Here is a 26,680-nt window from a genome sequence, read left to right as displayed (position 1 = left end):
TTACCTCTCAGTGGAACTTTAATTTGGCATTAAAAACAACTTGTTATTCATGACTTATTAGGCAGCAGTGCTATTCAAATGTACTATTCAAATGTACTATTAGCATTCCAGTATAAAAATAATTTCATTTGAAAGAATAAGTACGGTTTATGATGAATAAAGTCAAATGGCACTTCCCAACCAATATGGAGGTTACTATGAACTGCTGAGGGTGATGGTTAATGCATGAACACCCCAAAGCACCCGGGTTATACATAAGAGGAGTGAGGGTTTCTTAGTGCTTTGTCCCATCAAGGAGATATCTGAATCCGGATCATGGGAGTTGTTGATGGTTCTTGGTCTGGTAATGCCCTGTGGTAATAGTTTGGTAGTCTAATGTCAAATCGAAAACCACTGTCTACAAAGACTTTTTCATTCAGAGCATACAGTTTATCAGCAATGTCACTGCTAATCAACAGTGAGAACAGTCTGGCGAGAAAACGGTGCTTTGCAAATAACAAATATAATTTCTTCCGCCTCCAAGTAACATATCGGCACTTTGTTTCTGCAGTAAGAGTTACCTGAAAATTAAAATAACACAAAAAATTGTTTTAATAAACAAGCACTTGAACTAATTTTGTTAAAAAATATCTGCACGGCATAGATATAGAAAATGCTTTAAAAGAAAACTATAACCCTGATCAATGTAGGCCATGTTAAAAAATAAGGACCATCCCCTGGAATCCTAGGATTCACAGTGCACAAAAGCAAATTAAACAAACTATACATGTTAGGTCACATGAGCCAACTAACAGACAGAGCCCTGTCTTTTGATTCCACACTTCTTCCTGTTACAGTTAGAGTTGTATTTCTGGTCAGGTGATCTCTGAAGCAGCTCACAGACCATCACAAAATGGTGGTTCAAGGTAAGAGGTGTAAAAGGGCAAGATTTACTTAAATACAGTATATATTCCAGTTTGATAAGATTCTTTAATATGGCACTTAATATGATATATCTGTTGCTTAAGTGTTCAGTTTTCCTTTAACAAGTGTTTGTCACAATAATACTATTTTTACCATCGCCCATCTGCTCTGCAGAAGCTAAAGGGAAAGGTCACAAAATGTAATTCAGACCTCACTCCTAAGACAACGTACTTCTACCCAACGTTTCAAAAGAAAGTGCAGAAATAAAAGTGAATCCTTTTAACTGGCAATAATACATGTGTTCTTTTCTCAGCCTCTGAAAAACCTGCCTTTAATTTAAGATTTATTTTTCTGCTTATTTTTCAGACATTGGGCAGTTTTGTTTTTCAAATATTTCATATATTGAGGTATAGTAGGGATTTTGGGGTGTATTATTGGGTGACAGAGAACTACCCCTAATGTATGTTATTTACTTGGATGGAATTTATCAATCACTAGCAGTGACAGAATTGATTTGACCAGACAGATGCATAGGATGACCACCTTGCTGGTATTTCACTATTCCTGCCATAAAACAGCAGCTAAGGCTGGACCATTATTTAAAATTTACCTGCAATGTACTTGCCAGTAAACACGTAGTACCCTCTTAATACCCGGATCCACACCAATTTCTGCAAATTTTTTTTACCTTTTCTGTTGGATCCCCTAGAACAGGGCTGTCCAACTGGCAGCCCGCGGGGTGCATGTGGCCCGCGACCCCCCCTTCTTTGGCCCTCCAGATGCTGGGCCTGTTTACCATATGTAAACTTTAAAAGGTACTGCCATTGGTATAGATACAAATGGAGGCAATATGATAGGTGCTGGCACAGGTACAGGGGGCTATATGACTGGTAAGGTGGGAAATGGTAATGCAGGACTGGGTGGGGGGCACTGATTGAAGCCTTTGCCTAGGGTGCAAAAATACCTTGGCCCTGCCTCCCTGTGTGTGCCATTCTCTGCTTGCCCTACCCTACCTGTGGGATGTAAGCCTGTTAGGGGTTTGTTAGCATTTGGAAATTGTTGTTAAGGGCCCCTAAGGTGTTTAATCATTTGTCGGGGGGTTGTTGTATTATCCAAAGGGGAGGTTGAGGCATATGGATTTAAGGGTATGTTTTCAACATGACTTAAAATTTTCACATGAGTGATGAGGGATTTCCCTGCAGTGAGCACCAACCATTTGGTGTGCTACCACTGTTAATGTGGATACGATCTTAAAAGTTCTTGTAGTAATATGGGTGTGGTTTACAGTGGGTGTGGTTTAAAAGGGGGAGTGGCCAACACAGACTTCCATTATCGGCCCTCCCCCACATAGGCCAGTAAAATTTTGGCCCTCGGTACCACAGAACTTGGACAGCACTGCCCTAGAATATTGTCAATTTCCCAGCTGCCCCAAGTCATGTGACTTGTGCTCTGATAAACTTCAATCACTCTTTACTGCTGTACTGCAAGTTGGAGTGATATCACCCCCCTCCCTCCCCCCCCCCAGCAGCCAAACAAAAGAACAATGGGAAGGTAACCAGAACAGCTCCCTAACACAAGATAACAGCTGCCTGGTAGATCTAAGAACAGCACTCAATAGTAAAAACCCATGTCTCACTGAGACACATTCAGTTACATTGAGAAGGAAAAACAGCAGCCTGCCAGAAAGCATTTCTCTCCTAAAGTGCAGACACAAGTCACATGACCTGGGGCAGCTGGGAAATTGACAAAATGTCTAGCCCCATGTCAGATTTCAAAATTGAATATAAAAAAATCTGTTTGCTCTTTTGAGAAATGGATTTCAGTGCAGAATTCTGCTGGAGTAGCACTATTAACTGATACGTTTTGAAAAAAACATGTTTTCCGATGACAGGATCCCTGTAATAAAATGAGTGATAAGTAAAGGGCTAGAATTTCATAAGGGAAGAAAAACAAATACAGTAGCAGATACAATGCAATTTCTGCTGTAGGACTTCATCTTCTTGCTCTATCGAACGTGCAGATACTACCAGGTCCCAGAATCAAATGCTGACATGCTTGGCTCCAAATATTATCCCTTTAATCTACTGAATACTATACATGCTCCGTAAAATGAGGCTAAAAAAAAGTAAACAAAGGGCCACAACTTTATAGCATTTCTATGAAACAATTTTAAAAAAAGATTTGTACCTGAAAAAGCCCTTCTTCCGAAGGTTTAAGTGAGTCCCATTCGGGAGAATCCAGGAACTGAAGAGGAAAAATGTAATGAAGAAACTCCCCATCTACGGTTACTCGTATCCTGCCAAATTTATAAAATATACAAAATTAGCCTGCTGAGATGTTAATATGCCGAACAATTAGTCAATACCAATAAGTCATAGGATAATAAAGAATCTGGGATCACAAAAAGGGTTTGATGGCTATGTTCTAAATTTTCATCTGGGAATGTGTGTATGCATTCAACTGGAGATTGTTAAGGCCAGGTAGGGTGCAATTAATTTTACCAGTTGTCCTAAATATTCCTGGAACAGCAGCATGGCGACCAATACAAAAACATTTTTATGATGTCTGTGACCTTGCAATACAGTAAGAGAGGCCATCATCATATGTTGAATAACAAAAGGGAGCACAAAATGCTGGTCTTTGCTCTAAGTTTGGATTGTATGCAAGACCATACTAACAGCAAATATTCCCTCTGTAATTCAGTCTTCCTCCAAAGGCTTTGTCTCATGTAAATAGCTATATTTAAATTCACTGCCATTATGCCGCTGGCCTGATTAAATACAGATCTGCAGGGTATTCACATTTTAACCAACTTAATTTACAGAGGCAGATCCACATCTGTCACAAGCAGACATTCGGAATGTAAAAGACAGAATGGTTGAGTCTATTCTTGGCCTTAATGTAAAGTATGTTTAAGATATTCTGTTCCGTTTATCCTTTATTTCCATGGAAAGGAATGCAAAGCATCAGAAGCTGATGTGACTAGAGCCAAGTGTGTGAATAGTGATATGCTTTGGTGGGAAATCTTTCTAAGCTGCCTAAGTGCTTGCGGACACTGTTTTACATCACTGGAATCAGCACTGTGTAGTTTAGCTGGTTTACATAGAAGGCTAAGAACAAGTAATTCATCACACTGTTTGGGCACCATCTTTCCTGCCGAAGTTTGGCCTTGTTTACACAAGTAACAGAGTTTCCAGTAGTTATTACTCTCTAATGCAAATAATTTATACTAATCTGTCAAGAAATTGCACAGACAAACGGATTCCATATTTTTTGGGTGACATTTTAATTCATGTGATGCTGTTTCTATTGACTGTTGAGCAGATGTGCTCTTCATAAAAAATCAATACTACTACCTCAGCTAGTAAATACTTCAAATCCCAGTTAGAGTAGACTAAAGGCTCTGTACTAAATGCATAGCAAGAAATGTTAGCACTGACCAGGCTGCAATTTCAATGATAGTGCAGGTGCCCCCGTGACAATGAGCCACCTACTGCCAAAAAGTTGTCCACTCACATGAGTGCTCAACTGCTCTGTTGGGTCGTTTATTAACATTTGTCAAATCTGCACCTGGGCAGTAACCGATGGAAACCAATCAAATGTTTGCTTGCATTGTTCTATCTGCACCTAGCTAATCACTGATTGGTTGCTATGGGGGCAAATTTGCCCAATGTTAATAACTTCAAAAACTTAGACAGGTATCTAGCCAAATGGAAAATACAAGCTGTGTAGGAATATTTCAAGCTGCTAAACCCATCTACAGTTACTGAACTTTTTGAGTTTTAAGAGAAATAAAATAAAGTAACTTGAAATCCCAGCTAGAGTAGACTAAAGGCTCTGTACTAAATGCTTTTTTACAAAAACCTACTGGAAAGTTAACTTTCTTCTGATGAAAATGTGTGTCTGTACTGCTGTGGCAGCATCATTTGTTTGAAGGCTTTACCAGGACAGGATTATATTGTGTTGGCTGAGATTGGGATCACTCTGTATCAATTGCTGCAAGTGTCCCATGTGTAGGAGTCTTGGGGGCACATTTACTAAGGGTCGAATATCGAGGGTTAATAAACGGAATAATATTGAATTAGAAGGATTTAGCGCAAATGCTACGATCGAACGATTGAAGTAAAAATCGTTCTATCGAACGATAAAATCCTTCTAATCGAACGATTCGAAGGATTTTAGTCAATCGATCCGAGGATTATTCTTCGATCAAAAAAAGCTTAGAAAAGTGATGGGGATGGTCCCCATAGGCTAACATTGTGACCCGGTAGGTTTAAAATGCCGAAGTATGTAGTCAAAGTTTTTTTAAAGAGACAGTACTTCGACTAGCAAATGGTCGAATAGTAGAACGATTTTTAGTTCGAATCGTTCGAATCGAAGTCAAAGGTCGTAGTAGCCTATTCGATGGTCGAAGGACCCAAAAAAAACCTTTGAAATTCAACGTTTTTTTCATTCAAATCCTTCACTCGAGCTTAGTAAATGTGCCCCCGAGTGTTAGTTTCAATACATCATTAAAAGGATTCTGTCACAGGAAAACATTTTTTTTTCTATATCAAATGCACCAGTTAATAGAGCTCCACCAACAGAATACTGTCATGAGTGCCAATCGCGCGATTTGGTCTGTATAGAAGATCGCGGCGCCCAGCGCTGCACAGGAATGCCACCGCACTATGCCGGGCACGTGATGTAATCACGCCGATACGGTGTGAAAATTCATAATTTAAGGGCGCCAGGGTCACGGGTTCAATGCCTAATTATATGTCGTAATACCTTGGCGTCCCCGGGTGTTCTAAATTGTACTATTCTTGACTACTGGACTTTTGACCCTTCCTCCTTGGTCCGGACTTCTCCGCTACCGGAGCCGCAAGGCCCCTGACAAATACTGCATTGAAATGTGTTTTTTATTATATTTAATTTGAAAATTTGATGTGGGGCTAGATGTTCTTAGTTTCCCAGGTGCCCTCAGTAACTTGTGCTATGAGTATCTTCAGGCACTTTTTACTGCTGCACTGCAAAATGGACTAATATCACCCCCACCCTCCAGCAAGGAGGTAACCAGATAACAGCTCTCTCACACTGGCGTTGCCAGAAATGTTCTCGTGCCTCAAACAAGTGAGAGTAGCACTCAGTAATAAAATATCCAGGTCCGGCTATGACTCCTCCAGTTACATTGAGTAGGAGAAACAACAGCTTATCTGAAAGCATGGCTCTTTCTGAACGCTCAGGATCAGGCTCAATTATCTGAGATGGCTGCCTACAAACCAATATTACAAATAAAAAAACTATCATTTAAAATTTTATTCTTGGACCAATAAATGGAATATTTATCCACAATGATCATGTTTGCAACTGGGCAGTTACCCATGACAACCAAATTATTGATTCATATGTCCTACTGGCAGCTGGCTGAAAAAAGCTAATCATTGATTGGCTAATATTGGTTACTGGCCAATGGGAAAATTTGCAGAGTATTGATAAACGAGCCGAACTTCTCTTTCTGTTTAATCATAATTTTAAAATCTGAAGATAAAATACAGAGAGACAAATTTAAGCTCATATTGCATTTTCATTTTTGCAATAGTTCCCCTATAAAAAAAATGAAACTATAAAAATTATATAGTTCTTCTCCTCACCACAGAGACTGTAGCTCTCTAGTTCTGGGATAATTGAAAATCATTTTCAGCCTAAGAGAAACAATATAATTTCCCTTCCTGGGTGGTGGTGCCAGTAGCTCTAAGTATACATTGAAAGGCCAGAGGAATAGTTGAACAAATTAGATCTTTGTTTATACATATTTCTCTTCAACAACCTCCACATTAAACATGGAACATGCCTTTGTTTTTTTTTATAACAAGCTTAGATCTACAAATACAGAGGTGCCAGCCAGAGTTTTTATGCTCTCGTGGGGTAATGCAATAAAATAGTTTGCCCAGGAGCAGTAACCCATAGCAACCAATCAGCAGATAGGAATTACTGGTCACCTTTTTAAGTGTAAATAGAGGCGACTAGTTTGGGAGGGGGTTGACAAATCAGGGTGACTCCCCGAGGTAGAATAGATATTTACTTTTAAGGTTAAAATATATATAAGAAGATAAATATTAAAATTATAAACTTCAAAAAAACATAAAATAGCAATAAAAAAAAACAAAACAATAGTTTAGCCTGGAATGGAAGAGGTGGTGGTCATACATAAAAATACTGGGTGACAATGTTGACTAAGTCTGCACCTAATATAAATAACTTCAAATAACTAGGTCCATTATTTCCTTCAAGATTTAATAGTGACGATAAGTCAAATACACAGCTCTGAGAGGATATAAAAACCTTATTATGAAGTATTTCCTACGCAGTAGTGTTCATAAAATGCTGATGTATTACTTAATATCACTCTCTCTTCACATTTATGAGACATTTTCGATAAGAAATATATATTATATTATATGTTGTCCAGGAAAGCCACATAAACAAAAGTAAAATGTGAAATGCAGAAAATATTAGAGAATAAAAAGACAAACAAAAAGACTTTACAATCAACTCATTTGCCATGTTCTACACCTAGGAGCCAACAGGGACTAATTATCGTGTCTGTAATTATCTACAGGGGCCTGCAAATTCAGCTTGGGGCCTAAGGGGGGCACAAGGGTATCAATAATTAGCTATTTTACCACTGAAACAAAATGACTACTATGAAGGTGCTGTATGTTGGGGATGCAGAAAATCAGTGAATAAAGTAAGATTAAGAAGGGGCACTACTGACTTTTAAAAAATAACAATGAAACTAAACAGTGGCAATGAGTATTCATATGTTGGAAACTCAAATACACTTTACATTGAGGCAAGAAGGATGCTTCTCTTTTTGCATGTTAGTTTGTTCTCCTGTCCCTGAATACACTTTGTATTGACAAGAGAAAACACAGACATACAAATAATGAATGTAGGATTGTAGAGTGAATGAGAGATGGCATACCTTCCAGATACAAGCAGAGAGAGTTTGTCAATTGGTGTTTTCCCTTGAACAGCATAACAATGATCTCTTTCCAGCGTCACTACCTCTGCATTACAGTATGAGATGATCTTCCGAAATATAGTTAGTGAGATCCCAAGAGGTTTGAAAACTGCAGAGTACACATCTTGGAATTCTTTGTCAAATGTCACAGTCCTCAGCTGATAGGCAAGGTGAATGATCTGCACAATACAGATCAGAAGAAGGATAAAGTTCCAGGAGAACACATCAGCAGCACAGACATCCATCCAAGCCCATAAAGAGGTGCAGAGGAAACTTATGGCAAAGAAAATGTACACATAGAGAAGCCCAAAGTATCCACTTCCTCCCATGCAGCCCAATACAAAGAAAACACTGGCCAGGTGGTAAATGGATCCTTCAACCTCCTGCTTCCAGTCACTACATACTGGATGTCCAATCACAAGTCTCTCCCAGAAAGTCACATTATCTCCCATGGCTAACCAGAAAAAGAGCTTCTACATCAGGCTAGTATGCAGCTGTTTACAGTTTCTATAATTCGTCTTCCCACACCCTTTTGTTTTTAAAGTAAGTTTCAGTAGGGCAGTAAAGGCAACAGCCAATGCTTCATGGTAAGTCTGCATGATCCTTCTATTTATTCAGTTCAGACTCATCAATGACTAGAATAAAAAGCTCCATACTCTTCTGGGTAGGCTGAATTTCACCAAGAGAGGTCGCACACATAGCAGCTTAGATCCTCGAAAGTAGCCATCCATTCTTCTTTGTACTTTGGATCTATTATGTAGAAGACAAATATGAATTACAATGTGATAGAAACACATTTCAGTTAACCCCATGACTAACTGCTAAAAGCAATTAAATATAGCAATACTCTCCCATGCTCCCATGTCTAAAGGCTCTAAATAACCATGTTTATACCCACAGAGTTGTCCTAGAGTAGTTTATGGAGATTGACTGTAAACTAATCATTTCCAAATAACGGTTTATCTGCTTTTCTATTCTTATAGACCAACTGCAACTGTACTTGCTCTGGGAAAATGGGGTTACCATTGTTGGGACATTTAGATTTCTGGGATTATTTGCCACCATTGGCCCTAAACTATGGTTTTATTATGCTAATGAGTACTCTTAAATAAATGCACATATCTGAAAAATCATAATAAATGTCTTATATTCAGTGTTTTCTTGCCTATGCCAGAACTAAACCATAAAAATGAATGTGGCTAAAAATGCAATATCTTCTTATTGTACCAGCCTAAAGTTTCAGCTAGTCAATAGCAGCAATGATCCAGGAATTCAAACTTGTCACAGGGGGTCACCATCTTGGAAAGTGTCTGTGACAATCACATGCTCAGTGGGCTCTGAACAGCTCTTGAGAAGCTAATCTTATGGGGTTGTCACAAATTATCAAGCAGAAAATGAGATTTGTCTGTAATATAAGCTGATGCTACAGGACTAATTATTACATTTTAATGATAATTGCACTATATAGTGATATTTATATTCTATGTGTACTGTATAGTGGGTCCCTAAGATCAGTAAGTGACAGCAGCACAGAGCATGTGCAGTGAATCAGCAGAAAAGAATATGGGGAGCTACTAGGGCATCTTTGGAGACAGAGATCTTCTCTGCTAAAGGGCTGTGGTTGCCTTGGGCTGGTACAGAAGCACAAAACATAATGTAGAACATTTCTAGCTACTTCTTTAATTAGGCTTTAGTTCTCCTTTAATGACATTGGCATCAAGTGTCATTATTATGGAGTAGCAATACTAAATGCAGGATAGAGGCCCCTATTTCCCAAGCATTGCGCTTTACAAGTTCCTGTGCAATGAAGACCTTGAAATTGTCACAAATATTAATAGCATCTAACAGAGAAACCACCACACTGCATATGGAACCCTTTATTTACAGAGCTTTCATCAACCATTTTATTCTTAACCTTTCTATCAAATTTCATTGAACGTGTACATTCTTGATTAACAAATGTTGACAACCAGCACATCAGATGTGATAGCTTTCAATTAAACGCTGTGTCGGCATAATCTCTTTAAATGACAAACAAATTATCGCCACACAATATCAACTAACACAATATTGACTTACTGCTTCAAAGTGGCTTTTTGTTAGAGCATCACAGGATTTCAAAACAAAATAACCGGATTTGTACACAGATTTGTATATTGATTTTGTTTTTCTGTCTTTCTTTTCCCCGGCACCCGGGATAATGAGTGCTACCTCATCTGCCCACGAAGAACAGACCCTCCTTGATTCATTAAATGACCGACTGCTTATTTGGAAATGCAAATTCACTTGTAGTTTTAGATATTATAAACTGGTGACTTTTGCAAGTGAATCAATCATTTGTTATTTGATATGGATCCATTTTGGACAAAATTGCTGCATAGCTTTAATTTATTGTAAAACCTTGCGGTAATCTACTCTACCTGTAAAAAGTCACACATGTCATATTTTAAAAAGCGTGAAAAGGGGTTTAGTGGACACATAATGAATTGAGCATTTCTTCCAAGAGTGTTGGTAACAAAGTACACTTGTCTACATGGCAACTCTAATGCCATATTTATAGAACTGCCAGAGAGCACTTGTCTTTAAATCTGTGATCTGTATATTACTAACTAGGAAGAATAGTTCAGTAAAATGATTTAGCATCTGATTTTCTCACCTGTTTGGATGCAAAGGAAACAAGCCCTCGTCTGTAAGATATCCCTTAGGACTACTGGAACTACTGTAAGAACAGGTATAAATATTTTACAGAACTCGCTGTCAACAGCCTGGTCTGAATGTAGAGGGAATCTTGCTAATTCCACACAATTCTCCTCTGAAATAATATTTCTATATCATTGTCCTACATTGCCACCAATAATGTTTTCTCCCCCCTCCCATTCTTTTGCACTGGGCACTGTCTACAATGCAAATTTAATTTTTAATAGTAATCACGAATATATGTGATTTTTCTTCTAATATGACTTGGGAATTTTTTTTTCCTATTAGGGAGGTAAACTGTGCAAAGCAAATACTCATCTTGACCATGTGTGATGAATACCATGACTCCCTGAGACAAGACCAAGCACTACAAAATAATGAGAGTGGGTTCTAATGATTCCTAATAACCATTTTTGTGGGTCATTGATGACAAAAAAGGGCACCCCTCATAGGAGGTGCAGGCAAAACAGATATTTTGTGAAAAAAATCCACCTTAAATGCACTATGCCATCTGCACTAAGAGGGAGCTACCTGAACAGGCAACCATGTTGGAGCACATCCAATGGACTGCTGTTCTTATAATGGGATTAATATAATAGGAGAACTATGGGAAGAAATAAGAACCAGCCTGGTAGACTGAAAAGCCTAAACTGCAACATAAGCAGATAATAGAGGGGAAGGGGGGCGGGGTTGGAATGTGCAAAAAAAAAAAAATCAGATCAAGGCACCATGTTAATTATTATTCGTTCTGCTTTTTGTGCCCTGGTAAAAATATTCTTGGTGAGTAATATTTTAGTGCAAGAAAAATATATGTCTGGTAATGAAAAATGCTGAAAATGAATGTTATGCCTGGTAAGGAAAATGTAAAAAGTCGAGACATTTTGCCAATTTTTAATTAATATTCCTCATACAATATAGAAGTACACAATACATAATATAAAGCACACAAGACCACACCACCATAAAAAGTAAGAGTGTTGTACCCACTTGAAAAATCTATTTTAACGGTGTCCTATGCCAGACATTACAGCATCTCTCTCCTGCCTTGTGATGCAGTTTACTGCAGAAATAGCAGCTCGGTAGTTCACTTGTTCCACATTTGTAGTCATAAGTCACACAGCATAACCTATACCTTGTGTCTTGTTAATCTTTGGCTTGTTTTGCTTGGCTCCATCCTCCTGCAAATCTATCATGGTCCAAATCTTGCCAGCACTATAATTTTCAGTCAATCAGGTGATCTGACTTGATACTCCAGCTAAAATGCACTGGGAAAAGCATTATACTCCAGTATATAATATAGAAAGTTCTGTGTGAAGAGCCCATATTCCTGCTTCACTGCTCTCCATTACCTCTTTAAAAGTAATTGTGTCTGCGTTGTTGCCACCAAAAAAGGTCAGACCTGAAAACATGAACACACACATCTATAACAATACTATCTTTATTCCTTCTCACAATATTCCTTTACAATAACATAATTTATATTCATTTCCTTCTCTGCTTAGAGTTTTTCTTCTAGACTGCAGTGCCATAAAGCACAAGGAGACGTTATGACAATTTTATCTATAATGGACATATAGACCTGCTTTTTTATATTACATTATTTTACCTTGTGTTAGATATAAATGTTATCTGCACTTAACAACATTTGAGATAACAGACTGCATTAGCATACACGGCATGTTTTTGAGGGAGGGTGTGGGATACTAGCAGCGCTGACTATTGTAGCTGATGCAAATAAAATATTGCCCCAAGACTCCTGTCCTTTTTATCTCAGAGGAAAGGATGAGCTTAGCTGTGATAAAGAGCAGACTTCCCCTCCAAAGAATGCATCACTGGCGCGCCTTTGTTATTTTTATTTAAAAATTCTGCAGGGTAAAAAAAAACTCAACACAAAAACAGTGCTCAGTAAGTACATAAGGGAAAAAAAGTGACTGATGGAAATAATTATTATTAGAATAATTACTTATACAAATTCTGGGCTGATTTTAAGATAACTATTTCCATCAGTCACTTTTTTGTTCTAAATAAAAGTCCTTTTCACCTGATGCAATTCTAACCATCTGCCACGGGATCAGTAGGAATAATTGGCCCTCTATGGGCTCATGCACACACACACAAATAAAGGCACCTTTAATACTAGATAAAAGCAGCCTCATTGTTTTTATTGTATGATTCACACTAATTTGGTTGCAAAAGTCATGATAGTCATCTGATACTGGCCCAGTCTGCTGCACCAACTTATGAACCCTTGAGTGCACTACTGGAAACAAAACTCAAACAGAAAAATCATCATCAAAATCATGGAAAATCCATCTCTAAAGAGTATGATAAAAATAAATATTGTCCGATACAATAACACTGGCACTTGTCCCATACAATAACACTGACACTTGTCCCCTATAATAACAATGGCAACTGCCCCCTATAACAACACTGGCACCTGCCCCCCAGGCCCGGACTGGCAATCTGTGGGTTCTGGCAAATGCCAGAGGGGCTGCTATAAGGTGCCATAGAAATCAGTATTCAGTGGGCTGGTGGGGGCTGTTTGGGCTTCTGTGTAGCTGAAATGCCAGGGCCTATTTTAATTCTCAGTCCGGACATGGTGCCCCCTATAATAACACTGACACTTGTCCCCTAAAATAACACGGTCACCTATCGCCTATAATATCACTGGCACCTGCCCCCTAAAATAATACTGTCACCTGTTTCCCATAATATCACTGATACCCGTTCACTAATAACACTGGCACTTGTCCCCTATAATAATACTGGCACCTGCTCCCCACAATAGCACTGGCACTTGTTCCCCATAATAACACTGGTACTTGTCCCTTATAAGAACACTGGCACCTGCCCTCTATAATAACACTGGCACCTGCCCCTTATAATAACACTGACACTTGCCCCATAAAACAACATGGGCACTTGCCCCCTATAATAACACTGGCACCTGTCCCCTATAATAACACTGCCACCTGCTCCTTATATATTATTGGTACCTGCTCTCTGTAATAACATAGGCACTTGTCTCTTTTAACAACACTACACTAGGAAAAGAAAAACTTGTATAGTTAATTGACTCCAACCTTACATTTTGAAATATCAAATAGCCAAGAGCAAAATATCTTTATCCCTCCTATATACTATCACCCCCCCCCCATTTACCTGTTTGGTTTTTTTTCCCTATTTTCTTTTAATCACTGTGTATAGTGAGTGATCTTTGTTCTTTTCTATTTGTAACCCAAAAAATAATAAAAATTCAAGTGAAAAAAAAAAAAGAAATATTGTGTGAAATACGGGAGGAGGTTGGTAGGTTACTAAAGGCTGATTACTTTCTCTCTTATACACTCCAACGAGCAACAGAAAGGACCAAAAGTTGTGTAATTTAAAAAAACCTTGTGGAAAGATCACACTTTTCCTTTTTTCCTCTTAAAACTATACATTATTTATCCTTCCCCATTCATACCATTTCCTCTTCACGGATTACATTACCTCACAGAAGATGCTCTCTTACCAGAACTACTAAATTACAAGACCCATTAGCACTCATTGCATATTGATGTAAATATGGTTTGGAATGCATAAACCATTTGTGAGTTCAATCGTCTTCAAAAAAAATGGCTGTGAATCGCTCTGAAAGTAAATAAAAGCCGACCTGAAAGGTGCTATTAATAAGTAATGATCTTCAAGCTATGGGTAATAGCATCACATTGCTTTTCTCTCAGTATCTGGTGCAAGCTATTGCCCTTTGACTATAAGAAGGGGTTGAAGAAAAGAGCTGGCTAGACAAAATTGGTTTATAAATGAGATGCTGAAACACAATCAGCATAATTTGAATACCAGTTCTACTGTAGAGTGATGTCAGAAACCAATGGGCCACATTGAGATGCTGTGAATCTTTACCTTTATACTGTATCAGCAAATACTGGTGGTTAAAACTGGTGGTATGTTGTCACCATTACAAGGAAGTACCACTTATGTTACATATACTAAAAAGTAAACACTCTTCTCTATTGTTGTCAAGGCTAGGAAATGTTTCTGCATATGATAAGAGAATATATATATTTTATAACACTGTGGTGCTTTCTCGTAAAGCTTTAAGTGCAATACACACAGCTTTGTGGTTTTCTGTAAGGCATCTGGACACAGTTTTGCCTTATGGTGATGTACAAAAAGATCAGGTTAAGTCATCTTTATACAGAGGCTTGCCCACATTGTACAGTGCCAATACAGCACTTCCGTAACAATGTAATAAATGGCAAAACATTGTATACTAATTATTAAAGTGACCTTGTATTTTTTTTTTAAACACTTAATACAGGTCCAACCGTGTCTAGAAACTATCAATTGTATCTGCCAGCACAAAAGAATTCCAGAACTTTACTATTCTTACAGTACCTGTCCAGTATCACAGGTGAGACACACAATCTTACTCACTACAGGGATGAGCCAATAAGCAAACACACTAAATATAATTTACACTCTGCAGGTGCAGACTGTGGCAGATAAAAGTTTATGAACAGCATGGTATCGTCGCAGAATTCTATTCACCCCAGTGGGCAAATACTGTGGTTCTTGTTGTGACAGCGACACCCACTGCATAGACAGGAAGATGAATTCCTTTTCATTTCAGAAACCAAACAACCTTCAGGGCTGAATCCTTAATTTCCTGTTATTTCAAAGGCTACAAAGGCTATTCTTCATCACATATGTCCATTCACAGCCCCACTTATTTGTATTACAGTCATGTTATGGCTGAGCTTGAAAGTATAAAATTAACCAATATTTCACTGATTGGTACACATTATATAATGTTCTTTAGACCTGCAGGGGTGCATTTATACTCTACTTCTCTGCCCTACAAAGAGCCAGACACAATCTAATCCAACAAACACTGCCAATTATAACTAAGGCCCTCTTAGTTCTGTGATCTAGGAATGCCTTGCTTAAATTGGGACCATTGGGGAGTATGATAATTTCATTAATGCTACAACTGGTAGGTGTGTGTGTGTGTGTGTGTGTGTATATACATAGGTACAGTGTGTTTGAATGTCAGACATGTAAAGGAACACAATGGTATTCACATACTACAAAATGTATTAAAAAACAAATCACAAACTGAAAGCGACCATACATAAAAGAAGCCCAACACCTGCTCAAACAAAAACCCAAATATAATCGTTGATCTAGGCATTAAATAAATGACAAATTCTAATTTGACCCCATGGGTGCTAAATTGAGCAAAGATCTGTCTAATGAAATCTTTAAGTATATGACATGGGAGTCCACAGAATATTTTCAAGGGGGGGGAGCAAGTAATCAAGCAGAAACAAACTAAGCCACGTTTGTAGGAAATCAATTTATTGGCAAAGCACGTAAAGTCGTTCACAACAAATATAATTGTATAACTGGGGGGCTGTTTAAAGAGAGAATAAATTATGAAATTCTGCCGATCACTGCATGCTTGCACTTTGTGAACACATCCCTAAATACCACACCATTTTGCCAAAACATACCCTAGGCCCTAGGTAAATAGACAATCTGCATATAAATACACAATTTACTAGTATAATTTGTACAAAAAATGGATAATTATATTAACCCAAGATGTGCCAGTATAATTTTTGCAGAAAATGGATAATTTGCACATTAAGCCCAGACATGCCAGCATAATTACTACATGAAATGGATTATCAGCATATTAACCACAGGTGTGCCAGTATAATTACTGAAATGGCAAATAAGCACCCCATTAACTCAAGACATTCCAGTAAGATGAACGAAGAAATGGATAGACCGAAAGCATTAACTTACTAACATTTGCACAAGCAGAATTCTAACACAGCTTTTTCCTGCTTGTCTCTCTTATCCTGGTTCGTAAAATAAAAAAATACTTTACTTACATCAGGGGCTCTTTTTTTCCAGCCAAAGTTCTTATATACACTCACACTCAAGACTTACTCATCTGAAATACAGCGGCCAACATTTTAGTTAAAGGAGAACTAAAGGCTAAAAATGAACATGGCTAAAAATGCCATTTCTTACATTCTGAACTTATTGCACCAGCCTAAAGTTTCAGCTTGTCAATAGCAGCAATGATCCAGGACTTCAAACTTGTCACAGGGGTCACCATCTTGGAAAGTGTCTGTGACACTCACATGCTCAGTGGGCTCTGAGCAGCTGTTGAGAAGCTAAGCTTAGGGGTCGTTGCTAGGGATGGGCGAATTTTTTCACCTTGTTTTGCCGAAAAAATTACGCCCATAGATTTGTATGGCGTTGTGTGTCAAAATTAAAAGACGCGCGTCAAAATTTTTTTGCCGCGCCACAAAATGTTTTTGACGCCCATAGATTTTAATGGGCATTTGCGACATTTCGCCGGCGGCAAATTTTTAACGAAACAGGTCAAATTCGCCCATCCCTAGTTGTCGCAAATCATCAAGCAAAAAATTAGGCCTGTAATATAAGATGATGCTACAGGGCTGATTATTAAATTCTGGTGCTAATTGCACTGATTTCTGTGCTGCCATGTAGTAATTATCTGTATTATATTGTGACATTTCTATTCTATGTGTACTGTATATTGTGAGTGGGTCCCTAAGCTCAGTAAGTAACAACAGCACAGAGCATGTGCAGTGAATCAGTGGAAAAGAAGATGGGGAGCTACTGGGGCATCTTTGCAGGCACAGATCTTCACTGTTAAAGGGCTGTGGTTGCCTTGGGCTGGTACAGAAGCCCAAAACATAATGTACAACATTTCTAGCTACTTCTTTAGTTAGGCTTTAGTTCTGCTTTAAATATATTTAGAAAATGTACTGTTATATGCATATTTGTATTTGCTCCAAAGATAAAGTTGTAATCAGACAAAATATTATACTGTATAAATACCAAAAGAAAATCTTTAGGCCCTACAGTTCCAGTAGTCAACTTTGGTCAATACTCAATTTCATTCCAGAAGCAGAAATTGGCATATTAGATCAGGTTTTATCAAGAAGTCAAAAGGGCAATTAATTTACTCCAGCCTCAGCAGAATTATAAATGACCAAGCAAGGCACGCTTAACAGCATGAAAACCACTGAATTCTTTACACACAGTTAAATAGTAGCTGCTGCTTTTGAGAAAAAAACATCAAGTTCAACCTTTGACTCGTGTGAGTCCTGCCTAACATCTAGCTGAGCCAGAAGAAGATGAAAAAACGCAGAAGTGGTCCTCAATTTGCTATTTACAATTCCTTCTTGGTTTGTAATGGGACCAGCTCCTGGATCAACACTGTGCTAAGAGTAAAAAAAAACTTGTATTTTCTCACTTGATAACTGGCATCCAACCTTTTCATGAAAAAGATAAACTCCCATAACTTCATATCTCTTGCTTAAAATGTACCTTTTGCACCTTAAAGTTTATTATGTTCTTACAGCATGTCCACTGGAAGGATCTACTGCTAAATAAGGAACCAGAGTTTATAGATATATTTAATAGATAATAGCTGCATATTCTAGATGAAGCATTGCCGTTGTTTTATAAACGGGGCATAATTTCCCACTCATTCTGTGATGCTATACACCTACTGCAGCATTTGTATTTATATCACCTGTTCTAACCAATATTAATAAAAAACATGCAGCAAGACCACAATTGAAACTGGGGTTACTAACATTGGTCTTCGAGGGTAATTCTCATAACCTTGCCAGACCTTAAGTGAAATAAGCAAGTGACTGAATTAAAGGTAGCAGCCATGTTTGGATTGTAACATCATTTCCTCAGTAAATGTTACAAAAACTGTATTACTACAAGTGGAACTGAAAATTAAAGGGGGAAGTTCAACTTCTAGATTATTGGAAGAAGCTTTTTTTTAATCATTGGCTGCTTGGTCATAATTGAGCCATACAATCCATATGGGAGGTTAGATAAAGGAGTCTGGCAAAAGGAGCACAAGGATTATGTTGCTTAAACAACTCATGATAGAGTTATTTCCCCCTACTGAAATACTTCATAGTGCATAGTAAAAATATAAGAAACTCTATAACGGGTCAAGACAAATGTCACTATTTGAAAATGCAATTAAATTGCTTCTCACTAGATCAATTACTACTAATGGTTTTTCCTATCATAATTACAGTATATATGCCCATTTTGTTATAAAGACTTCCAGACAATTTCTTAACCTATTTTGATATCAGCAGTTTGTAACAGCTTAGCTAATGGCACAACAACCTGACAATGCAATCAATATGCCCCTAACCTCCTGCCATTACTAAGGGTATATTTACTGCCATCATTTTCTGATTACAGAGGTGGTCATAAGCCTTAGGCCATATTTATCAATACAAAGCAGCAGCAAGTACATTTGAGGGCAGATTTATGTATGGTCGAGTTGTTGTTTCCATGAAAAATTCAAGGTTTCAGTCAAAAATCGAAGTTTTAAAAAAATTTTTTTAGATTATACCCTGAAGTCGGAGATAGCTCGAATCTGAAAATACACCATCTAAAACCTGTTGAGTTCAAATAGAAGTCAATGGCAGAGGTCCCTTGAACCATTTAAAGATGTTTGTAGCCTTCATGATGTTTGCGTTTTTTTTGGTGCATTTCGCTCTAAAACTCGAGCAATTCGAGTTGTTTTTTGCCGAAAACTCGATCAATTCAAGTTTTTGGGTTGTTATCCTCAAATTCAGTGATTCAAGTTTTTTTGTACATTTGAGTTTTTTCTTAATTAGAAACAGAAACGGAACTAGAGGGGGTGGGCCCTGTCGCAGGACGCGCAGCCGGGCCCCCCGCCCCCCTCCGTACACCCGAACTGGCCAGGAATATGCGCCACAAAGTGGCACGTGGACTGCCGGGGGCCCTGAGGGGGTGCGGGCCCTGCTCCCCCGGTAGTTCCGCCACTGATTAGAAACCATTCAACTTGTGAGTTCATTCAAGGTATAAAAAAAAGCTCACAAAGCTCTAAAATTCGACACTACTGTACTGTATTTAAATCCAGTCTTCTTTATATGTATGTTGCGGCCAGTTTACTCCATTATACATTTTAATACTAGTATGGTCAATTTTCTGTTGGTGATACAGTTGCACTCTGCTAGGGCACAAATCATTTCAATTTTAATATTTGACATTTAAGTTAGTTTTAGAGATGGGACCTTTTGGCAAGGTATCTGGGGATCCTTCTGTAATTTGAAACAGTCTTTGTAGCTTTCAGGATAACTTCCAAATAACCTGCCCCATACCTGTACTAAGTAATGAATCAGTGGTTTAAAGTGGCTGTTGACCTTTAAAACAACTTTCAGTTTAATGTAGAGAGTAATATTCTGAGACAATTGGCAACTGGTTTTCATTTTTTTATGATTGGTAGTTTTAGAGTTATTTTGCTTTTTATGCAGCAACACTCCAGTTTGCAATTTCAGCAATCTAGTTGCTAGGATCCAAATTACCCTAGCAACCATGCACTGATTTGAAAAAAAAGACTGGAATATGAACAGGAGAGGGTCTGAATAGAAAGAGGAGTAATAAAAAGTAGCAATAACTATACATTTGTAGCCTTAGAGAGTATTTGCTTTTTCAGATGGGGTCAGTGACCCCCATTTGAAAGCTGGAAAGAGTCAGAAGAAGGAAGCAAATCATTTAAAAAAACTATAGAAAATAAATAACGAAGACCAATAGAAAAGTTGCTTATAATTAGCCATTTTATGACATGCTGAACGTTAACGTAAAGGTGAACCTTTAAGAAAACTGCAAATTCCAAGCAATAAAAATAAATCCAGTTTATGAGTTGTAAGTGTATCATGTAGTGGGGATCGTTCTGTACGAACATTTTTCCTATTTATACATAGAGCAGCCTCTAGGAGTTATTTTAAAGACAACATCCCAGGCCAATGGCGCTTATCAAAACTTTTTACAGAAACTCTGACAGGTCTTGAAAAATGGCTCTTCTATGCCTTGAGCAGGCTGAGTGTCACATTCAGCCCAATAACAGATACAAAGTGAAGAAAAATGGCAAGTGACAACTTTTTTTGAGCAAACTGCTTTCCGAATGGAATTGCACGCAAGTAGACTTCGGCTCTGCTTTACATGATTCATTTCTCAAGATCATGGGGTAGAAAGCTTTGCTATTTTGGGAAATCATATTTATTTTCCAGCAGATGAAGATAGTTGATATTTTTCACTTTGCCATTTCTGTTGCTTTTTAACAAAAATGGATTTGTATGATCAGGCACTTTTTGCACGAGTAGTTATAGTTACTTAGTTAAGCTGGGTTAAATAAAGACCATCATGCTCAACCCCTGTAAATGATCCCTAGTTCAAGAAATCATCCAAGACCCTCTTAAAAAGACATTAACTGAATCAGCCATCACAACATCACCCAGTGCATTCCACAACCTCACTGTCCTCACTGTGAAGAACCACCTACGTTGCTTCAAATGAAAGTTCTTTTCCTCTAGTCTGAAGGGGTGACCTCTGGTACTGTGATCCACTTTATGGGGAAAAATGTTCACAGCTATCTGTCTATAATGTCCTCTAATATACTAGTAAAGTGTAATTATGTCGCCTCGCAACGCCTTTTTTCCAGAGAAAACAACCCCAACCGTGACAATCTACCCTTGTCTTTAGAGATATTGCCAGGGGTATGTAGCACTGCCATGCAATAGTATTCAAACAATTAATTTCTAGCTAAAAATAAGGTTAGTGAAATAATTAATATACCTCACTACGTAGTCATTGTTCTGGCAAAGAGTCCCTGCTCTTTTAGATGTATATGTATTTGGGTATATATAATTTATGTGAAAGTAGGTATGGATGCTGGGTTTTCATTTGGAGGGGTTGAACTTGATGGACTTTGTCTTTTCTCAACCTGATTTAAAAGAGAAGGAAACCATAAAAATGAATAGGACTAAAAATGCCATGTTTTATATACTGAAATTATTGCACCAGTTTCAGCTTGTCAATAGCAGCAATGATCCAGGACTTCAAACTTGTCACAGAGGGTCATCATCTTGGAAAGTGTCAGCGACACTCACATGCTCAGTGGGCTCTGAGCAGCTGTTGAGAAGCTAAGCTTAGGGGTCGTCACAAATTTTACAGCAGAAAAAGAGGTAGGCCTGTAATACAAGCTGATGCTACAGGGCTGATTATTAAATTCTGATGCGAATTGTACTGGTTTCTGTGCTGACATGTAGTAATTATCCGTATTAATTACTAATCAGCCTTATATCATGACATTTATATTCTATGGGGCAGATTTATGAAAGGTTGAGGTGAATTTTTGAATAGAGAAAATTCAAATTTGAGCTATTTTTTGTGTACTTCGACTAGGGAATAGTCCAAATTAGATTTGAATTTGAAAAAAATCAAAAATTCGAATATCGTAATTTATCATGTACTGTCTCTTTAATAACTCGACTTCGACCATTCTCCATCTAAAACCTGCCAAATTGCTGTTTTAGCCTATGGGGGACCTCCTAGAACCCATTTGGAGTCAATTGGTGGACTTTAGGGAAAAACTTTGAATCGAATTTGATTGATTTCGCTATTACTTCGAATTCTTTTTGAATTCGAAGTTTATTCAATTTCAAATTCTATGTGTAATGTATATTTTGAGTCGGTCCCTAAGCTCAGTAAATGACAGCAGCACAGAGTATGTGCAGTGAATCTGCAGAAAAGAAGATGGGGAGCTACTGGGGCATCTTTGGAGACACAGATCTTTACTGCTAAAGGGCTGTGGTTTAGTGATGTGCGGGCCAACCCCTGGACAAAATGCGCAACATAGTACTGTCGGCTTCCAGCGCCGGAATTTATAGACTTCCACCTGCCCCGTCCCCTTTGTAACGTCACGGCGGCCGTGGGTCTATAAATAAAGGGGAGCAGCGGGCCTGGGTCGGATACGGGCAGGGAGGGGGCGGGTTAGGGTCGAGAAATTCTCGACCAGCACATCACTACTGTGATTGCCTTGGGCTGGTACAGAGACCCAAAACAGAACGTACAACATTTCTAACCTACTTCTTTAGTTTAAGTTTCCTTGTCCTTTTACTTCTTTAGTTTAAGTTTCCTTGTCCTTTAACTGTCACCAAGAATCAGACCCAGGTCCGGTATGATTCCCTTGACCACAGAGCTTTTACTTGTCCCCTACCATAAAACAGGGTGTCATATTTATTTTAAAACTGGCATCAAGCTAGTAAAAAAAACAGTTTACTGAATACTTATTGTGAAATTTAATAAACGGTATAAAATTTCCAACTATATAGTAACCCGGTGATGGGGTAAGTGAATACTGTGTAGAATTACTACCTACATAAGGATGTTCTCATATGCCTCTTTTCTCTTTGCTTTGGCATCTCCCCCCTAACACTTTCATTGGTCTGCATGTCTTCCTTCACTTGCCACGAATACATTATCCACTACCATGCAACTGAACAGTAATCGTTTATGATCCGATCATTACCACCAATTTTTCATGGTTTCTTTTCTCAAACAGCTCCAAAGCTACTACTGAGGAGGTGGACCAGTTATTAATAAATACAGAATGTATCTAACTGCCTTTCATATGGAGGAAATATGCCCTGGGACTGAGAAAACACTTAATGAATGGAACAGATTACAGATACAGAAATTTATGTTCTTTTACAAACGTAGTTCTACCTATCTCTACCACGATGGACTATCTACAGCGGTAGTTCTGTTTGATATTAGTTTTGTAAAACAAAAGCATCAAAACAGGACACTAGCACATTGCCATTTTTTAAGGTCTTTTACAATTAAACTCCTTAAAGGAACAGTAACATCAAAAAATTAAATTGTTTTAAAGTAATAAAAATATAATGCAGTGTAGCTCTAGACTGGTAAAACTGTGGTGTTTTGCTTCAGAAACACTACTATTGTTTATATAAATAAGCTGCTGTGTAGCAATGGGGACAGACATTCAAAGGAGAAAAGAATCAGGTTACACAGTAAACTCTGTAGAACATAATGGTGTTATCTGTTATTCACTATTTAACCTGTGCCATATAGCTTTTTTTCATTTTTTTTCAATTTCCTCCTCCTATAAATTTGTTTATTTGAACTATAGTAGTGTTTCTAAAGAAAACAGATCAGTTTTACCAGTGCAGGACAACACTACATGATATTTTCATTAATTTAAAACACTTTCATTTGTTGGTGTTACTGTTCCTTTAAACATGCACTATATGACAGTCCTTGAAAGTCTTTCAAGCTACAAGGAATTTCTCATTTGATCATCTACTAAAAGTATGTATTATTTCCCACTATCATGATGTGTGTGTGAGAGTAATCATTCACTCAAACTATGTTGTGGTTCCAGCAGCTCCATGATGCAGCAGTTTTTTGTATTTCTATTTTTAACTACACCCAGCAACAGAAACATACTGATCTATTCTGATCTATTATCCAGAATGTTTGGGACCTGGGGTTTTTACATGGTTTAAAAGCACTGCGAAGAATGTACCAGGAAATCAAAGTAAAAAACATTAAATAAGATGGCAATAGGATTGCCTTGACACCAATATGAATTCATGAAGCTCAGTTCAAAAACAAGGTAATGTTGTCTTATTACAGATAAAGTCACTCAAAATTAGTTGCTTATATTGGACGACATGGGAGTTGGCCTTCCTGCAATTTTGAGCTTTCTGGATATTGGTTTTCTAGATAAGAGATCCCATACTTGTATTTAAATCTATATATTGTTCTGCGTCCTCAAATGTGTGAACCTGAAATGCACTCATAGAGCACATTATCTTTATTAAGGCTGCAGCCAACTGGCTTAAAAGCACCAAGATATGAAAAAATCTGACCTCAGAAAACAGTTGCTGAATTATCATTTACCCAAATTCACTGGTGCCCTTACAGCCTAAAAATGTCATTCCCAGACTTTTTCCTGCATATTTACAAATATTCAACCCAAATGTACCTGCTTAGAAATAAAACCTACTGCTATTCAATGATAATTATGTTGCTAGCTAACATTTTATTAAAGAAATGATACCAGTGTACTTAATAAACTGGCCTAATAAAACTGAGCAGTCACACAATAGGCTAGAGACCATGTCCCAGTGGTGTCACTAGGAGTGACTGGGCCACACAGCACATTTATTTTTAGGAATCGTTAAATTGCAGAAGTTCCTTTCTGAACCAATATATATTGAAATTCTCATTAATTAGAAGTCCATGGGACCGTCTACATTCCTGGCCTAGTTCCCCCTTTCCTTATGCCCTACTGGGAATGAACATCACAAAATTCACCTACAATCCAATTGGCTGGAGTGCTGTCAGCAATGTACAATTCTTTATAAGTTCTGCTACTCACAAACAGGTCACAACTGTATTTGGTGGTGGCAAGGCTTGGGCAAAGAGGTTGTGGGCAATCATTACCCACAGCTGCAGGTTAGAGAAATCGATACTGAATACATGTTAACATGATATAAAATATTACTTGTGCCATTGTGCCCTACTGATGTCATTTTATCTACTTTGCCTACTAACCCCCCACTCTCAGCTACTCCTAGTCCCAAAAGATTAGAAATATACACCTACAGACACAAGGGGCTCATCATCTAGCTTTTTTGAGTTATTACTTGTATTTTCTTTTATATTTATTTTATCTGTGCTGCTGGGCCTAGGATGGGACGGGCGCATGATAGGTATCAGCTGGGAGATTAGGCAGCCAGTCGAGGGAAGGCGTGTGTGAACAGGCTCGGCATGTGTTAGTCACGTCACTGTTGCACTCCGAACCCAATGCATCTTAGTGGCTCAGATGCATGCCACACATGTGCCTTACCCGCTGCCTAATCTTTTCCCACAGGTACCGTGCACCTGTCCTGACCAAACCCAGGCCCAGCAACGCATAAAAAAATATTTTTTTAGCAATAGCCTATTCATTAACCTGCACCTGCCCAGTCTGAGTGAGTGGAGACATTTGTGTGACCCATTTTAGCTATGCTGTACAAAGGTGAGGAATCCTCTGCATGTACAACAACTATGTGAATCCTCTCTACTGTTTAGAGACAGAAACTAAACCACAGTCCTTTTTATAATCAAATAACAGGCATATATACTGTACCTTCCTCCTGTTCATGATTCCAATGCTAATATGAACATAGTTGACTGGCACACAGTCACTGGCAATATAACTGACACACAGTGAGTAACAATATAACTGACACACAGTGAGTAACAATATAACTGACACACAGTGAGTAACAATATAACTGACACACAGTGAGTAACAATATAACTGACACACAGTGAGTAACAATATAACTGACACACAGTGAGTAACAATATAACTGACACACAGTGAGTAACAATATAACTGACACACAGTGAGTAACAATATAACTGACACACAGTGAGTAACAATATAACTGACACACAGTGAGTAACAATATAACTGACACACAGTGAGTAACAATATAACTGACACACAGTGAGTAACAATATAACTGACACACAGTGAGTAACAATATAGAGAAAGACAATAAAAAAGTGATGAAATGTGGATGAGGACACACAGGACAAGACATCCCAAGGCAACAGTACAAGCTCAATATATGTCACTCCCTAGAAGTGTCATTGACTCCCCTGTATTTGCACAACAAACCCCAGCTGCCCAAATGGTACCACAACACTGACACGTGAACTCGTCCCCCTCACGCTCTTTCTTTTACCATCTGTCTCACTGTAACTTAATAGTTCAATTCCCAACACACTTCCCTTCACACGGAATTCCCCAAGCGGATCATTTGTCCCCCTCCTCACTCCAAGTTATTTAGCGCAAGAAGGTGCGCGCCTCCCGCCCGGCTCTCCCCTCCGCTCACCTGGCCGCGCTTTGCCACCACTTACCTGGATGTGCAGCCGAGGCGCCTGGAAAGTTACTTGTGTCAGTGACAGGGAGCAGCGGGGAGATGTGACTAAAATAGGCAAAGAAGGAGCAGAGGGGAGGCTGCAGCCCTGAGCTGAGCTCACTCCCCTTCCTATAGCAGCGCCTGCAGCTCTCTCACTGCTTCTCTCTCTCTCACACACACACGGCAGCGAGGGAGGGCGGGAGATGAGACGGACAGGGACAGCGGGAGGGAGTGG

General features: G+C 38.4%; 1 protein-coding gene across 3 annotated transcripts; it reads right to left on the bottom strand.

The window, feature by feature from the left end:
- popdc3.L (popeye domain containing 3 L homeolog) lies at positions 1-26,680 on the bottom strand. Of its 3 annotated transcripts, none has more exons than XM_018263355.2 (5): positions 26,444-26,680; positions 11,594-12,005; positions 7,871-8,659; positions 3,091-3,199; positions 1-560 (listed from the first exon to the last, which is right to left on the bottom strand). In XM_018263355.2, the coding sequence occupies exons 3-5, from the start codon at positions 8,359-8,361 to the stop codon at positions 291-293; spliced, it is 870 nt and encodes a 289-aa protein (XP_018118844.1). In that variant the 5' UTR covers positions 8,362-8,659; positions 11,594-12,005; positions 26,444-26,680; the 3' UTR covers positions 1-290. The 3 variants fall into 3 exon arrangements, with proteins under 3 accessions (XP_018118844.1, XP_018118845.1, XP_018118846.1); XM_018263356.2 differs by having other exon boundaries at positions 11,739-12,005; positions 26,444-26,679; XM_018263357.2 differs by lacking the exon at positions 11,594-12,005 and having other exon boundaries at positions 26,444-26,677.

Source organism: Xenopus laevis, chromosome 5L (assembly GCF_017654675.1).
Source record: "Xenopus laevis strain J_2021 chromosome 5L, Xenopus_laevis_v10.1, whole genome shotgun sequence".
Lineage (NCBI taxonomy): Eukaryota > Metazoa > Chordata > Amphibia > Anura > Pipidae > Xenopus > Xenopus laevis.
The sequence above is the reverse complement of the archived record's forward strand: the minus strand, read 5'-3'. Positions and strand labels throughout refer to the sequence as shown.

Coding starts and splice junctions, on each gene's coding strand:
- popdc3.L (XM_018263355.2), bottom strand. CDS start 8,361: ATGGGAGATAATGTGACTTTCTGGGAGAGACTTGTGATTGGACATCCA. Junction 3,200..7,870: donor TCTCTGCTTGTATCTGGAAG/GTATGCCATCTC, acceptor TAAATTTGGCAG/GATACGAGTAACCGTAGATG. Junction 561..3,090: donor CGGAAGAAGGGCTTTTTCAG/GTACAAATCTTT, acceptor TTTAATTTTCAG/GTAACTCTTACTGCAGAAAC.